Source organism: Crocodylus siamensis, chromosome 4 (genome assembly GCF_052110815.1).
Source record: "Crocodylus siamensis isolate JL-2025a chromosome 4, ASM5211081v1, whole genome shotgun sequence".
Taxonomy (NCBI): domain Eukaryota; kingdom Metazoa; phylum Chordata; order Crocodylia; family Crocodylidae; genus Crocodylus; species Crocodylus siamensis.
The window spans coordinates 123320555-123336539 of record NC_143398.1 but is presented as its reverse complement, the minus strand read 5'-3'; the positions used below and the strand labels follow the sequence as shown (position 1 = coordinate 123336539).

Below are 15985 nucleotides of genomic sequence, written 5' to 3'. Positions count from 1 at the left end.
AGGGTAGGTGTGAGCTCACAACCCTGCTTGATGCCATCTGTGACTGGAAAGGGTTTGGAACATTTGCCATTCACAAGGACATGTGCCATCATGCCGTTGTGGAACTGTCAAACCATATCGATGTCAAATGGGTCGCCAACTGGCTGGAGAGCCGCACCCAGAGGGTGGTAGTGGATGGGTCCTTCTCAACCTGGAAGGACGTGGGCAGTGGGGTTCCGCAGGGCTCAGTCCTCGGGCCCACACTGTTCAACATCTTCATCAGTGATTTGGACGAGGGGGTAAAAAGCACCCTGTTCAAATTTGCTGATGACACTAAGATGTGGGGGGACGTGGGCACACTAGAAGCAACAGAATACATTTAGACCTAGACAGGTTACAAGGGTGGGTGGATGAGAATAGGATGGGTTTCAACACAGACAAGTGCAAGGTGATGCACCTGGGGAGGAACAACCGGCACCATACCTACAGGTTAGGGAACTCCCCTCTTGTCAGCACGGAGGCGAAAAAGGATCTTGGAGTCATCATTGACTCCAGGATGAACATGGGTCAGCAGTGTGGGGAGGCAGTTAGGAAGGCCAACTGTACCTTGTCATGCATCCACAGATGCATTTCAAGCAGGTCAAAAGAGGTGATCCTCCCCCTCTATGTGGCACTGGTCAGGCCGCAGCTGGAGTACTGTGTCCAGTACTGGGTGCCGCACTTCAAAAGGGATGTGGCCAGCCTGGAGAGGGTTCAGAGGAGGGCCACTCGCATGATCAGGGGGCAGCAGGGCAGGCCCTATGAGGAGAGGATGAGGGACCTGAACCTGTTCAGCCTCCAAAAGAGAAGGCTGAGGGGGGATCTTGTGGCCTGTTATAAACTAGTCAGGGGGGATCAGCATGCATTGGGGGAGTCACTGTTCCCCCGAGCACCACCAGGAGTGACCAGGAATAATGGTCACAAGCTGACAGAGGGTAGGTTTAGGTTAGACATCAGGAGGCACTATTTCACAGTCAGGGCGGCTAGGGCCTGGAACCAACTTCCAAGGGATGTGGTGCAGGCTCCTACCCTGGAGGTTTTTAAGAGGAGGTTAGATGAACACCTTGCTGGGGTCATTTGACCCCAGTACTCTTTCCTGCCATGGCAGGGGGTCCATGGAACGGACTAGATGATCTGTTCAGGTCCCTTCCGACCCTAGAAACTATGAAACTATGATGAATTTTCCAGGGCATCCGTACTTTTTCATGATTTCCCAGAGGCCTTCGCAGTTTACTGTGACAAAGACTTTGGTTAGGTTGATGAACATGAGAAAAAGATCAATTTGCTGTTCCTGGCACTTTTTCTTGAAGCTGTCGGGCCGTAAACTACATGTTGGTGGTTCTGTGTCCTTTTCTAAAGTCACATTGGCTCACAGGCAGTAGGTTGTTAGATGATCAATCAGCTGGTTGAGGACTCTCACGAGTATCTTGCCAGAAGTTGAGAGGAGGGAGAGGTGGGAGGGATGCCGTGTGATTGTCACAGAGTTGGCAATTTCCCTTCCTCTTATACTGATGGAGGATAGAGGCATCCTTGAATTCTTGAGGGACTACCTCACACACCCATATACTGCAGAAGATCTCAGTTAGTATTTCCATGAGTTCATGACCACCTGATTTGCAGACCTCCGTTGGAATCATGTCAGCTCCAGGGCCTTTTTTTTTCTGGCGTTTTGGACTTCTGCAATTGTAGGTGGAGCTTCAAACGAGGTGTTGATGGGGATTTGAGGCAGCTTGCACATAGTGCCCATGTTGACAGAGGAGGTCCGACTGAGGATGGCCCTGAAGTGTTCAGCCCATCTCTGGAGGATCTGGGCCTTGTCAGTTACTAGCGTGGTCCCATCAGCAGACAGCAGAGGGGAATATCTGAGAACATCAGACCACAGATAGCCTTTAGGGCACTGAAGAAATTCTTTGCATTGTTTCAGTCATCATAATGCTGGATCTCGTCTGCTTTGTTCTTGTGCTGACACAGACTTATCATAGCAGTAGACTCTGCAGAGACGTTACTTCTCTTCCAGCAGTATCTCCTCATCATTTTCATCAAACCAGTCTTGGTGCTTGCAGATGCTTGATTCCAGGTTCTCAAGAGCTGCAGAGTGTATAGCTTCACGAAGTCACTTCCAGTTGGCTTTGATGGAGGCAGAATAGAATAGTGTAGTATGAAGCTGATCTTTCAGATGGTTCACAAAAGACAGCTTGGTGCTGCTGTTTATCAGCCCAGTGGTGTTGAGGTGCTTTGGTCCACTTCATCCTTGCAGACATCACCTGCCTTAAATCGTGATCTTTAGTAAGGACGTGATGAGCCGATGATCAGCCCAGCATTCAGCGCCACACATTGTTTTGGTTATTTGGACATCATGTCTGTCCCTCCTTTTGACGATGACATAGTTGATAAGATACCAGTGTTTGGAGCAAGGGTGCATCCACAATGTCTTCTTCCTGCTGGGGAAATGGAACACAGTATTAGTAACCAGGAATTCAAGTTGAGCAGGAGAAGACCATTGCTATTGCAGCTTCAGGTCCCATGCTTCCCAATGATGCCATCTCATGCTTGGCAGTCAGAGCCAATCCTGGCATTGAAGTCACCAAGGGTGAAATTGCCAGACTTTGGTACAGCAGCGATCACACATGGAGTTCATCACAGAACTGGTTCTTGACTTTGCTGGAGTTGGTCACGTAGGAGCATATGTACTGGTGATAGTGGCACACTTTTTGGCAAGCAGGGGGAGTTGGAGCACCATCAGTCAGTCATTCACTCCTTGGGCATGTAGGTCAGCTTCTTGATGAGGCTGTTTTGTAGAGCAAAGCCAACACCTGCTTTCCATTTCACTTTGCTGCCACAACCACTCCAGAAGAATGTGTAACTAGCTTTTCCTTCTGTGACCTGCTCTTCATCGGGTAGGCAAGTCTCACTGAGGATAGCGATGTGGATGTTATATCTGCCCAGTTCTCTCCCAATGAGGGCAGTTCTTTCAGGTCTGTTGGTGTTTCCATTGGTCAATGTACGTACGTTCCACGCACCCAGCTTGAGAGGAATTAATTTATTTCCTTTTCGACCACTGTGGTGGGACCCTGCCAGCCGCAGTATTCTGGCCAAGGTGAGGTGAAGCAGACACTGTTTGGGGCACCTTTCTAGCCCCTTCCTCATTCTAGGAGGTGAACAGTGTGGTCCTGAATAGGGCTGCTCAGTCACTCAGGGGGCTGCCGAGTTCCACTTCTGCTTCTGTCCAGTAGAAAGCGACCCAAAACCCTGAGCCACCTGTGTGCAGGTTTGTGGCTACAGATTCCAGTGTGTCCACACCTGCTGCTTTGTTGCTGGCCCATCACCACAGGGTTTGTGTTGCATGTGTGGCCTGGGATTTAAATTTAAGTGAGGAAGACTTATGCAGCATCAGCCTCACTCTCTCTTCCAAACCAACTGGTAACCAGTGGCAGGACAGTGTCAAGATGGCTGGAGATTGGCCCAGATGCAGCGGATGATCATGACATCTTTTGGGCTTTGTCCTGCTTGTCTTTTGTGATCCACGACGCAGTGCCATCATGGCCATTGGACCATACAAGCATCTCGTCTGCCCAGTCAGCCAGAGTCAGACTTTGCGTGCAGAGATAGGCATGAGTCCATCTCCCCAGAGGTCTAAGACTGACTGGGGACCCTTACCTGGTTTGGCCTGCCCATCAAGGCACTTCACCAGGGTGTGGCTGCTGTTGCATGCGGACAGATACTTGGAGTCACAGGTGAGAGTTGAGTGCTGGTGAGGACCAACAGAGGAAGACTCACTCAGGCGAGTGCGACGTACTCTTTCCTTGGAGGTGCTACCTCTCCCAGGCACGCCTCACCCATATAGACAGAGTCTTTTGGTTCAAGTTGACTTCTTTTATCAGACCAACTTGGAGGTGGATTGATGTTTCTAGCAAGCTTTCAGATAACATAGTATCCTTTTTCAAGCTAAGTGGAGTACAGAAGGGGGTGACTGCCCTGTGTATACTGGGGAATTTGTCAGTAGTCTATACAAGTGAATATGGCAGTTGAACTGCTCTGAGGCCAATCATACATTCCACATGGAAGAGAGAGGGCGGGGGAAGGAAAATGGTTTTTTGTGAGTTATGGTATGGGTACCCAGTATGTCTGGGGTTTAGGCAGACTATAGTGAGAAAGACAACTCCTGTCTCTGTTCAGTCCATGATTTTTCGTTTCCAGAGTGGTGATGAAGTTGAGTTTATGGGTATGTCTTTTGAAGGGGTTCTGTAAATTTCCTTTGAGGATAAGGACTGAGAGATCTGACAGAGTTATATAATACAATAAATAAAATATATAATAAATCAAATAGGCCATTGTAATACTGAGAAAAGTGAAGTTAATTTTCCTTGATAATATTAGGCTTGTTATCCATTCACATCGAAGAACTATAGAGCTCATTGTGACACACTTTGCCAAAACTGAGAAAGATCAATTCAGTATTATTATGGTATATATCCCACTTCAGAGAAACTATATATTAGCCTACCTTGTCTTCATACATTTAAGGGAACATGTGTAGATGTATACTGCATAAGTGGTATATGTCCAAGTATGGTATAGTTTCATAGTTAGTAGGGTCAGAAGGGACCTGAGCAGATCATCTAGTCCGCCCCCCCTGTCATGGCAGAAAAGAGTACTGGAGTCAAACAACCCCAGCAAGGTGTACATCTAACCTCCTCTTAAAGACCCCCAGGGTAGCAGCCAGCACCACTTCACTTGGAAGTTGGTTTCAGATCCTAGCCACCCTGACAGTGAAGTAGCACCTCCTGATGTCTAATCTGAGAAGGGAGAAGGGAGTTCTCCAGCCTGTAGGTATGGTGCTGGTTCTTCCTCCCCAGATGCATTGCCTTGCACTTGTCAGTGTTGAAACCCATCCTATTCTCATCTGCCCACCCCTGTAACCTAAGTCCAACTGTAGCCTATTTCTTCCTTCTAGCATGACCACATCCCCCCCATCTTAGTGTCATCAGCAGATTTGAACAGGGTGCTTATTACCCCCTCGTCCAAGTCACTAATGAAGATGTTGAACAGTGCGGGCCCGAGGACTGAGCCCTGTGGAACCCCACTGCCCGCATCCCTCCAGGTCAAAAATGACCCATCCACCACCACTCTCTGGGTGCGGCCTTCCAGCCAGTTGGCGACCCATTTGACTATGTAGGTGTCGACACCACAGTCCCCCAGTTTCTTAATGAGAATGGGGTGAGAGACAGTGTCAAAGGCCTTCCGAAAGTCCAGGAAGACTATGTCCACTGCTACCCGTGCATCTAAGGATTTGGTGACCTGGTCATAGAAGGCCACCAGGTTGGTCTGACAGGACCCGCCTCTAATGAACCCGTGTTGGTTGCCCCCAAGCATAATCTCCCCTGCTAGCCCCTCGTGGACATGTGCCAGAATAATTCTCTTAAAAAGCTTACCAAGGATCAAGGTAAGACTAACTGGCCTATAGTTTCCTGGGTCCTCCTTCCTCCCCTTTTTGAAGATGGGAACCACACTGGCCCTCTTCCAGTCCTCTGGCACCACACCAGAGCACCATGAGTGTTCATAAAGCTGTGCCAGGTGTCCCGCAATGACCTCAGCTAATTCCCTCAGCACTCTGCAGTGGAGATCGTCCAGACCAGCTGATTTATATACATCCAGTCCCTCCAGAAGTTCCCTGACTAGATCCTCACTGACCCTTGGCCTAGGTGCGCCTCCCCTAGGGTCTGAGGAGGGCCCAGTGGGGGGCTGATCCAGTTCCTGCTCAGGAAAATGGAGGCAAAGAAGTCATAAAATAGGTTAGCTTTGTCATCTGGTGTGATGATCAAATTTTCCAGAGTGTCTTGCAGGGGCCCCACGTTATCCAGTACCTTCTTTTTGCCCCCTATGTATTTAAAAAACGACTTCTTGTTGTTATGACAAGCAGTCTTCTAGGAAGCAAAGAAAAATATCCTATCTAAAGCTAAAACCTTACTGTCGCAGGGCACTAGCGCATGCCTGCTCTTTTAAGAGCAAAGTAGCCTAGCTACAGAGCTGTGGGAGCTAGACAGAGCTCCATGCCTGCAGGTTGCCTTGGCAGCAGGCTAATGAGGGAATTAGCTGACACCTGCACATGGTCAGCTAACCAGAAGTAGGTAGGGCCTTGGGTACATATAAGCCCCAGTGCTGGGGCTGGCAAGAGTTAGTCCTCTGCCAGCTACCAGGGAAAAAAGCTCTTGCAGGAAAGAACTACTCAGAAACATCTGGTTGCCTGAGTTGCTGCTTGCAAGACTAATGGGGCTCCAGGAGCTCACAGGGAACTCAGGGATAGGAGCCACACAATACTTGGGGATAAATTTGTCTTCTTAAAGGGACAGAGTGCAGTTACAGGAGCTGCTGAACCCAGCACCAGAAGGGTGCAGTTACAGAGGCTACAGAGCCCAGCACCAGAGGGGCACAAGCAACAGGGGCACGGCAAGCCCAGCACCAGAGGGGTGCAGTTACAGAGGCCAGAGGCTCAGTGACAGCTGGAGGCCAAGTTTGGCTAAGACCCCAACAGAGGGACATTATTTCTATACCAGCTGCAAAGCACAGGGTGTGGTAAAGGGGAGGTTTTGGAGCCACACATCTAGCCCATAAGTCTAAGGGTGTCTCGTGAGGCACCAACTTGGAGTGAGACCCCACAAGGGATCTAAGAACCCACATGGTCCTGTCAAAGCCCACTAGATCCTGACATACAGAAACTCGTGGGCAGCCTCCCAACTTATTTTTATCAACAGGACGTGGCCGGTGAGATTAGAAGGCACCTGCAGGACGAAGCTGGCACAGTCATGGAGCCCTAGGGGTATCATGGCCATTCCTGAGGACCCCGCACCATGACACGTACACAGGATGAGCCACTTAGATAAAAGACATGATAGAAATGACAAAGAACACTGCCAATGCAAACACTATCCACATACAAACCCTGTGCTCTGCATAAATCATTGAGAATGCATTTATTCAGAACACATAACAGGGCAAATACCGTTTGCTGAAATAAATCCACTTATTACACATCTAACTTCCAAAAAGGGCAACTCCAGAAGAAAATTTGAGTTTAAAATCAATTCATCAGCAAGGTTATGAAACATCCAGACTTTTGAAAAAAAAAAAAACAGAAAAAAGAAGACACTTTAGATCCTTTTAGATCTTTGCAGTGCTTTCCTCTGATTTCAGTGGGCATTGAACTGCATCCTTTCTGAAGCATTATACCCAAATTGAAGAATAAGCTTGCCTTTATTCTCCTGACAACAGAAAAAAATGGGGTGTGAATATTTCAGTGTGATTATAACTAAGAAAAAAAAGGCTACAAAAATGAACACTCCACTATCTTCTTTTTTTGGGGGGGGGGAGGGGAGGGAGGGAATCCCCCGCACCACAACCACCATCACTAACAAAAACGAAACCCCATTAACGTAGTCCAAAAGCCAGTGAAGAATGAGCCTGGGTCGTCACAAACAAGATATAATAACACCATCAAATCTCTAATTTCCTTAACTGGTGTTTTCCGGGGCAGCTCATAACTTTTTTTTCTTTAGTCCTAATACACTGTTTGATGTCTCACACTCTCTGACCGTCATTGTGTGTGGAGTCCCATGGTGTGTGCCAGAGTCATCTCTACATTAGAGCACCATGGGTATACTATGAACTGAGGTAGCAGCACAAACTGAGATCCAGGGGTGGATCCAGGGGAGATGCTCACTGGTGCAGTTGTATCCCGTTCGATTCCTGCTCCACCCAAAGGTTTAAAACTAACCAGCAGCCGGTGGCAGCAACATTTCTATTCAGGCAGCACTGAGGAAGTCAATTGACTTCATGGCTCATTAAAATGTATCTCATTCCTTTTAAACTCTGCATTCCACAGGTGTTAAAGACCTGCTCTCTTTATTAATAGTCTTGATGTTCCACTGATCAAGCTATCCTTTGTTCTGCAAGTCTGCTCTCAGTTAGCTGCTCCTCTTGCTCAGGTAATGTAGCATCTATTTCCTTGCCGACAGTTTTTAACTAATTCCAATTGTATATTTGTTTTGCATCAATGTTAAACTGAATAATACAGTCATAGGTCCCTAGTTTATTGGTAAAACTTCTAGTTTCTTTTCTGGAGAAAAATATGTGTTTTGTTATATTTAATGATGCACCACCAGCTGCACCCCACTTTTCAAAATCCTAGATCTGTCCATGCTAAGATCAGCCAGGATACATAGACTAGCTTTTCTGTGAAGGTGGGAGTTAAAATAAGAAGGGAGCATAGAAGACAGGAAAGACAAAGATATTTTGTTCATCTAAAGAATGCCAGAGATCAGAGTCAGAAAATAGCTGCTTTTGAGAAATGCAGCATCAAAGCAAGAAAAAAGTTCCAAACAAATTACCAAAAAGCAGGGAGGTGGAAGTAAAGTTATAAAACTAGTGATATGTAAAACTAGAGTGAAGGTGAGAAGGACAAAAGTGACTAGAAAAAACTGGGGTAAATCTCAGTAAAATCAAAAACTTCAGGAAGTCCTTCAACACCTACATCATTAAAATGAAGCACAGGACTAGTCACATGATGACAGTATAATTATGTTTTATGTCTACATCTTCATTGATACTCCTGTTAGTCATGATGAATTAAAAGGGTCTCTCTCCCTTTCCTCAATTCGATTACTATTCTTATATCAATAAGTAAGCTGTACATGAAAAAGTCCCCTGGAGTAAAGAGGTTAGTGTCTAACAAAGAAAACTAGTCACAGGTTTAAATACTGTACCAAAGGATACAGAGCAAATGTAAAATAGCGTACATCCTATTTATCAGAGTACTTCACAGACAGGCAAGGCTTGATATCTTTTTTATGATCTTAATGACAAGATAAAAATATCAAAACAATAATCACAAAATAAAAACCCTTACAATGTCACAAACACGGTGGGATGTAGCTTTTTAAATAGAGCAACAAATTAGATTTTCATTTCACCATAATAATGTTTCTTCCTCAGAAGTTTTCCAGCAAGACAGATTTCTGTATGATAATAATGTTTAGTTTGCAACATCATCATGCTTTGCTGGTATGTTGCGTTGAGTTTACTCTCCCCCACTCAACCTAACATCTTGACCGCCTGATGATAGTATAATTATGGTGTTTGTTGAGACCACTGCAGCCTTATCTGATCTCTAAGAGTACCTCCTGAAGCCAGGGTTGGCTCCTTCCCACTCTGAGACCCTGGCCTTTTAGTCTCCAATTCTTCCTAGTTGTCCAGAGCCCTGACTCAAGGAGCGAGCTTCTAGTTCAGCTCCTGAAAGAGCAAGAAGCAACTTAAATTTCCAAGCAGCAGAGAGACCTTTCTTCAATAAAGACAATGCGCTGTGTAGGGACTTTACCATACTGTCCTGCTGAGTTGTGAAGTCCTGTCTCTTCATGCACTATAAACATCAATTCAGGACCTTTAAATATCTTTCAATTAGAAGGAAGCAGTAAAAGCCCATCAACATTTTTAATTCTCTATTATGACTACTTACGTTTTACTTATGTGTTTTTAAGGTGATTTCTAAAATGAGTTTCCCTACTCTTGCCATTACAAATGATGCAAGTTTTCTTCCAGATCTTCAGCTGGCACAAACTGCCAGAGCTATGGAGAGCTCTGAGAATTTACACTGGCTGTAAATCTGTCCCATATGTCTATCTGTAGTGGCTTGGTTCAGGGCTTACAGTGGGGCCCGATACTGTCAGGTGCTGCTGAACACACTACTCCCATTACCTTCACAAAATAGAAGGCACTCTGATATCAAGGAAAATGTTTGCTAACTTGCAGGATTGAGCCTTGTCAGTAGCATAACTAGGGCAGGAGGTATGGGGGCTGCTATCCTGGGCACCATCTAGTGGTGGGGGTGAAAGGAGGTGGGGGAAGCAGAAAAAGCCTGCTGTTGCCACAGCTGCATAATCATGCCAGCAGATGGTGGCAACCAAAAATAGCTGCTGCCCCCATGCGTCACAGCTGCTCTGAGCACCCAGCAGTTTTGTTTCACTTCTGAGCCCTGTAGGCACAAGGGGTAGAATCTAGAGAAATATACAAACAAGCAAAAGCAATACATGGAAAAGCATCATCTCATAAATAAGACACATGGCAGGAATTTTCTGGAGAAAGAGGAGGGTGATTAATAAGTGTCCATGGGGAGGCAACTTGAAAGTAGGTGCTGTGAGACAAAGAGTGAAGGTTAAAAGTCAAAGTACACAAATAGGCTTAGTGAAGCAGCAAGCTGGAATGAAATATTTTTAGTATTGGGCACTGGCCTGATAGGCTCCTACAGTTTTTAGACATTTTCTTATTCTTAAAAATAAGGAAAATTAGGCAGCCCTGAGGAGTGATGGTGGGGTGTTTTGTTTGCTTACTTTTTGGCAAACATGTAAAATCATATCACTCAATAAATAACTATACCAATAAATAATATTGATAAATCATATCAATAAATAAATAAGTATAATACCCAGGGTTTTGCTAGTGGGACAAAGGGGCAGGACATTTAAGGCAGATCACTAGGGTCCTTTGTACAAGTCACAAAATTGGCATTTAAAGCAGCTTAAATGCTCTTTTGCACCGCTTTAATGGCGTTGCTGTTTGCATGTTCGGCAGCGTATTCCACTTTAAATGATTTTGGCACATAGCAAGATAGAATGCTTTCAAGGTGTTTTAGTTCGCTACCTTACAAAGTGCAACAGTGCACAGGGTGCTGGAAGCCAACGTGCTTAGGGCTTGGCAGGCTCTGCACAACTCAGGGGCTGTGGGACCCAGTGGCAGTCCATGTAGGTAGGCTCCACTGAAGAAAAAAAAAAGGCAGCAAGCCTCATCTTTTTTTTTCCTCCCCGGAGCCTGCCTGCCTATGTATGCTGTGCGGGGGCCCATTGCTTCCCTCCATGGCTGCAGGTGGGGTGATGCTTCCTTCTGTTGTTGTGGTGCCCCCTGAGGACTGCCCAGCACGCGGGTGCCACCTGCGGGACCCCCACACAGTTCAGGGACTGCTCAGTAGGCCTGTGCAAGTAGGCAGCTATTCAATCCGGCTTCAGATCTGGCCGCTTTGGATGTCAGGGATCCGATCTGGAGCTCCAGACCAGGTTTCCGCTTCAATCCAGCCAAAGCAGCTCCAAAGCTTTGGAGCTGCCTCAGAGATCTGGCCATAGGGTAAAATGGGGAATCAATGAAATATCTATAACTTTGTTTTTTGTCTTATTTGGATGAAACTTTCAGAGCTGGTAGCCTCTGCTGAGAGCGTGAAGCCTACAAAGTTTCAAGAGTATTGGTGTAGGGGTTCAGGGGGAACTACACCCCAAGTTCTTGAAAGCAAAATTTGTGTCACTTCTTTGTGTTACAACACAGGGGGGTGAAAACTGCAGGGGTGGTGGCCCCTGGTGAAGCCACAAAGCCTGCCAAGTTTCAAGATCGGTGCACGGGTTTGGGAGGAACTGCACCTCTAGCTGCTGATAGGCAAAACTCATGACATGGGTACTTGTGCAACTGACTGTCTCTGTCTTGGGGCAGTTTATTGTCTGTATTGATTCTTTCCTCTCCTTAGTATGGCGTTTTGTAGGTGTTAATTGTTGCTAATTAACTGGTTACATTAGCTAGCAACTGTATATTGACCTGGTCTCTGAGTCAATCATGATTGATTGGTAACTGGTAACACAGTAGTTTAGCAGCCAGGCCTGCAGTAGTTCCCCATCTGCCCCAAGACAGACACAGGTGCACAAGCACCCATGTCACAAGTTTTGCCTGTCAGCAGCTAGAGGTGCAGGGCCCCAGAACCCAGAAGCCCCTGCACCTATCTCCTCGACAGCTGGCAGGCTTCATGGCTGCCATCCCTTCAACCTTCACCCTGCTGCGCCTTAACACACACAGGGTAATCTGTGTCATGAGTTTTGCCTGTCAGCAACTTGAGGTGCAGTTCCCCCAAACTCCTGCACCGATCTTCTTGAAACTTGGCAGGCTTCATTCACTCAGCAGAGGCTACTATCTCAGCAAGCTTCATCCAAATCAGACAAAAACAGCAGTTATAGATATTTCATTGATTCCCCATTATACCCTATGGCCAGATTTCCAAAGCGGCTCCGAAGCTTTTTCAAACTGCTCTGGAAAGCCTAACAAAGGCAGTGCTTTGGTCCTCAGCACCCGAAGCTTCTGCGCATCAGAAGCACAGTCCAAAGCCTTGCACAGCCCTACTGCTCAGCCCACTGCCAGCTCTCCCCCCAGGACCCCCACCTAAGGGGCAAGTAAGGATCAGGCCTCCACCCTTGTGCACATGACATGGGGGTTTAGCTTGGTTTAATTCTCCCTAAACTGAAGTGGTGTTTTTAAAAACCCACTGTTTCAATTTAGGGAGAACTAAATAGAATTAAACCACCATGGTATGTACAAGCACCCTAGAGCTCCAGAGTTTGAACCTTGTTCTGGATTCATATGAAAAGCCACCCCCTTCTTGGCCCAGACACAAATGAGTACCTAGCAATTTAAGCTGCAGAACCAAAGACAGCTGAACATAATGGTAATCATGACATTCGCCTTGTTACTACAGAAACTAACCCTGTCTTAACCATATTTTCTCAGTAGGCTACTGGACTCAAGTGGCCCCTTGGCCTTTGACCTATATTTTTACTCATTTTGTTACCTTTAAAAGATCTGTTGGTCTAGTGGATCCAGATGTTTCCGGCTGACAACTTCAAGCAGAGCCTAACAAACACATTTATGTCAGTATGGAACACCGGAACTAAAGTAGAACTAAGAGTCTAAAGGTTAACAGTACATCCCCATGGTATGGGCAATAGAGCTGATCTGGCAAAGGGAGAAAAGAGCATCCGACTCCGTGTCTGAATCTTCAAACGCTGGTAACTTCTTTCTGTATTGGCACACCCAATCAGAATCTTACATATGCATCTATTCACACTTAAAAAAAATAATACAGACCACTTACCCACAGTGCCTCATCCATTCCTTCTAAGGGCCCTGTTACACATTAATTTTAGGCAGCTCCTGGAGCTCTTAACCCATAGACTGTTCACACCTTAGCACCTGAAACTAGTTTTAAGCACACTTTAGAGACCTTAAAGTTATGCCACTCCAGAGCAGGTTTATTGCTGATCTGTGTTACCCAGCTCATATTCCATTATTGTGTGGTCACTCATCTCAGATTAGCTGCCCAAGTTCAGCATCCCAGAATGCAATGTCCTGTCCCCCACCCTCCAGTTCTGTGTGGACAGACTTTCTACCCCCTGAACTCTATCACCAGGAGGGGAGGTAGGAGGGGGACAGTTCTGCCACAAGCCAACTCCCCCTCCTGCCCCTGGAGGAGGTGTGACCTTCCCACCCCCAGTGTTGCAATCCCATACAAACAAACTACTAGCTAGCCACATTGCAAGGCACAGACAGGTCCAGGAGTGAGATCTGGGGTGGGTAGGAGGGAAAGAAGACAGGGGGCTGGATCAGGTCCCCAAGAGCTGGTGCTTCCTTTCTGGGGCAGGAGAGCTGCTCCCCCAAAAGCACTTTCCCTTACCACTTCCCAGCCACCCTGGGAAGCAACCAACCCCCCCAACACCAAAATCCCAAATCCAATTTATTAAAACAGGAGACCGTCTTAATTTACTTCCCTTCTATTTATTTTTTTAATTCTTTTTATTTTGTCCTTCACTGGCTGACTTCATTCATTTCCCCACACTTTCCCCACCCACATTTCCTTTCCACCTCCCATTTCATTACCCACCTCCATCCCATTTATTTTCCTCCTCCCAACTTCATGTTCCTCCACCTCCCTAATCTCTCTCTCATATGCCCCCACCAAGAGCAGGGATAGAAGCCTGAATCACAGGATCTGTAGTGGCAACTCACAACTATAGCTCTTAGGCTCCTGTTTGCCAATCTTCCAGTGGCAAGTCAGCTGTGCAAATGGGGGAGTCAGAGAAGCTTTTTAGCCTGAAAAGTTGTTTATAGACATTACATTTTCTAGGTTTAATCTGGACTACACCCATCATTAAATACATCTGTATTCTGAATTAAAATTGGCTCCAGTCTAAATTAACTAATCTTTATTGGATTAAGTTAATGCAGACTAGTGTGGTCCAAATTAGGCAATTTAAACTATATTTATTAACATGTATACATAGTGTTGCTTTTAGGAAAAACAGTCCTTAGGAACTCAGATAAGCATTCCTTGGGAATGCAGACAAGCATTGCAAATATCAGTCCCCTTAAGGGAAACTAAATTAGTTTTTTGCAACACAGCAGAGGTTATTGGGCACAAAGTAATACCTTCAGAAAATCATATATGCCAACAACACCTTACTGCGACTAAGTATCAGTTTCCTGACTAAGGCCCCAGCCTTGCCCAAGCATATGGGCTACTGTTCTGTGAAGAAGGGGGCAAACCAACTTTATCATCTATTAACCCTTAATTTGAATTGAAGTTTGATTCAAACTGTATGATGCAAATCAGTTAACAAGGTTTAAAAAATAGTGAGCACATCTACAAATGGCCAAGGTGTGACTGGCCAAATTTGAGCTAGCACTAACATCAATCAACATTTAAGCAGCTCAAAGTGCAACATGTAACAAGGCCCTAACTACCTACCTTCCTATATATGAACATCTTACCTCCCCAACCTAACAAATAAATCTTCCAGGACTGGTTCACTTCCCATACCAAACCACCAAACAATTATCAATTTCCTAGGCTGGTTAAGAACTTCATTCTGCATTCACTGAACACTCCTGCCCATAACCTGAGATTCATGTTACAACAAAGGTCAATTCAAATGGGCCTGAGATTCTATGCATCTGTTTTATGCAACTCAAGGGAAGCATCTACAGCTCTCTTTTGCCTCAACCAGCCCAACTGCAGCGTGTTGAGCTGGGGGTAGCAGCCCCAGGCTGGCAGGCTGACCCCTCTAGGTCCCCTGCTAGCCAGAGCTGCTCTGCCTTGGTTTAATGTACTGTGGTCCTGGGCACACATTCATATGACAATAAATCCAGAGTTAATTGCTTCACATTACTTTCATGTGTAGGTGTGCCCAAGTAGTAGCAACTGAAGCCACAGTGAACACTCTTTCAGCACATCATTATTCAGGTTTGCCTAAGTCTATGGGGCTGAGATTTATGACAATATAAATCAAGGCCACGATTTTATTTCCACATTTAATTCCATAGCAAATATGAGTTTAGTCAGCAATGTAGAAAACATTTTTTATGGTAACATTAGCAAAGTAATAATTAAACCCTCACAGTTCAATAGCATATTTCCCCCCTAAAGGAATGCTCATCAGTTTTATTAAAGATACAAAATACAGTCTGTGAATGGCTTCTTATAAGTTATTCTACAACAAGCCAGTACCCAGAGAGTTGTGGTATCAATGGTAATTCTTCTTCTTCTCTCTCTTTCCTCCTTGTGTTCCACCTCTCTCCTCCAACTGGGCATGCTACTGAAATATTTGTAGGTGAGGTTTAGAATTGAAATTACACAAGCAAGCAAAATGATGAACTCAGCAGCTAGGTTTGAAAGCCAGGGGCCAAGAGCAGAACATCCAAGAGCAAGACAAATATCTGAGAAAAATCTGTTGAATACCATTCACAGCCTAAGAGCCGTGGTAAGCTTAAATAGGGGCTCTGCTGCCCCTCTTAACCAACCAGGATGCTTACGGGCATGACTGGCCTGATGTATACCAACTTAACAAGCAGCCCAGCTAGGGCTACCTGCCACAGCAGACATTACAGACATTGATTTTTCTTTATCTTTATAGTTTCTTTATCTATATACATTTCCCACACCCATAACCCAAATTTTACTTTTCTTGCTTGTCTTTTTCCTCTCCTTATTTACATCTTGAAGTCCCACAGGCCAAACTAAAGGCAGGAAATTATTTGCATACTTCAAATGTATTGGTCAAACTGAAATGAAGCAGGAAGTAACAAAAGAGAGAAAGCTGATTGACATGCTTTTATT

General features: G+C 45.6%; 1 protein-coding gene across 13 annotated transcripts in view; it reads right to left on the bottom strand.

Moving 5' to 3' along the window:
• The window catches only part of ST8SIA1 (ST8 alpha-N-acetyl-neuraminide alpha-2,8-sialyltransferase 1), a 325545-nt gene that overhangs the window by 123767 nt on the left and 185793 nt on the right, over positions 1 to 15985 (bottom strand). Inside the window, exon 6 of one of the 13 annotated variants that reach the window (XM_090043632.1) lies at positions 12665 to 12726. The exons of 10 other annotated variants lie outside the window; for them this stretch is intronic. In XM_090043632.1, coding sequence (XP_089899758.1) covers positions 12684 to 12726 — 43 coding nt within the window. In that variant the 3' untranslated portion in view covers positions 12665 to 12683. Of the gene's footprint in view, positions 1 to 120; positions 2460 to 12664; positions 12727 to 15985 lie in introns of those variants that run through there. 2 more of the 13 variants (XM_090043629.1, XM_090043630.1) reach the window with 2 other exon arrangements.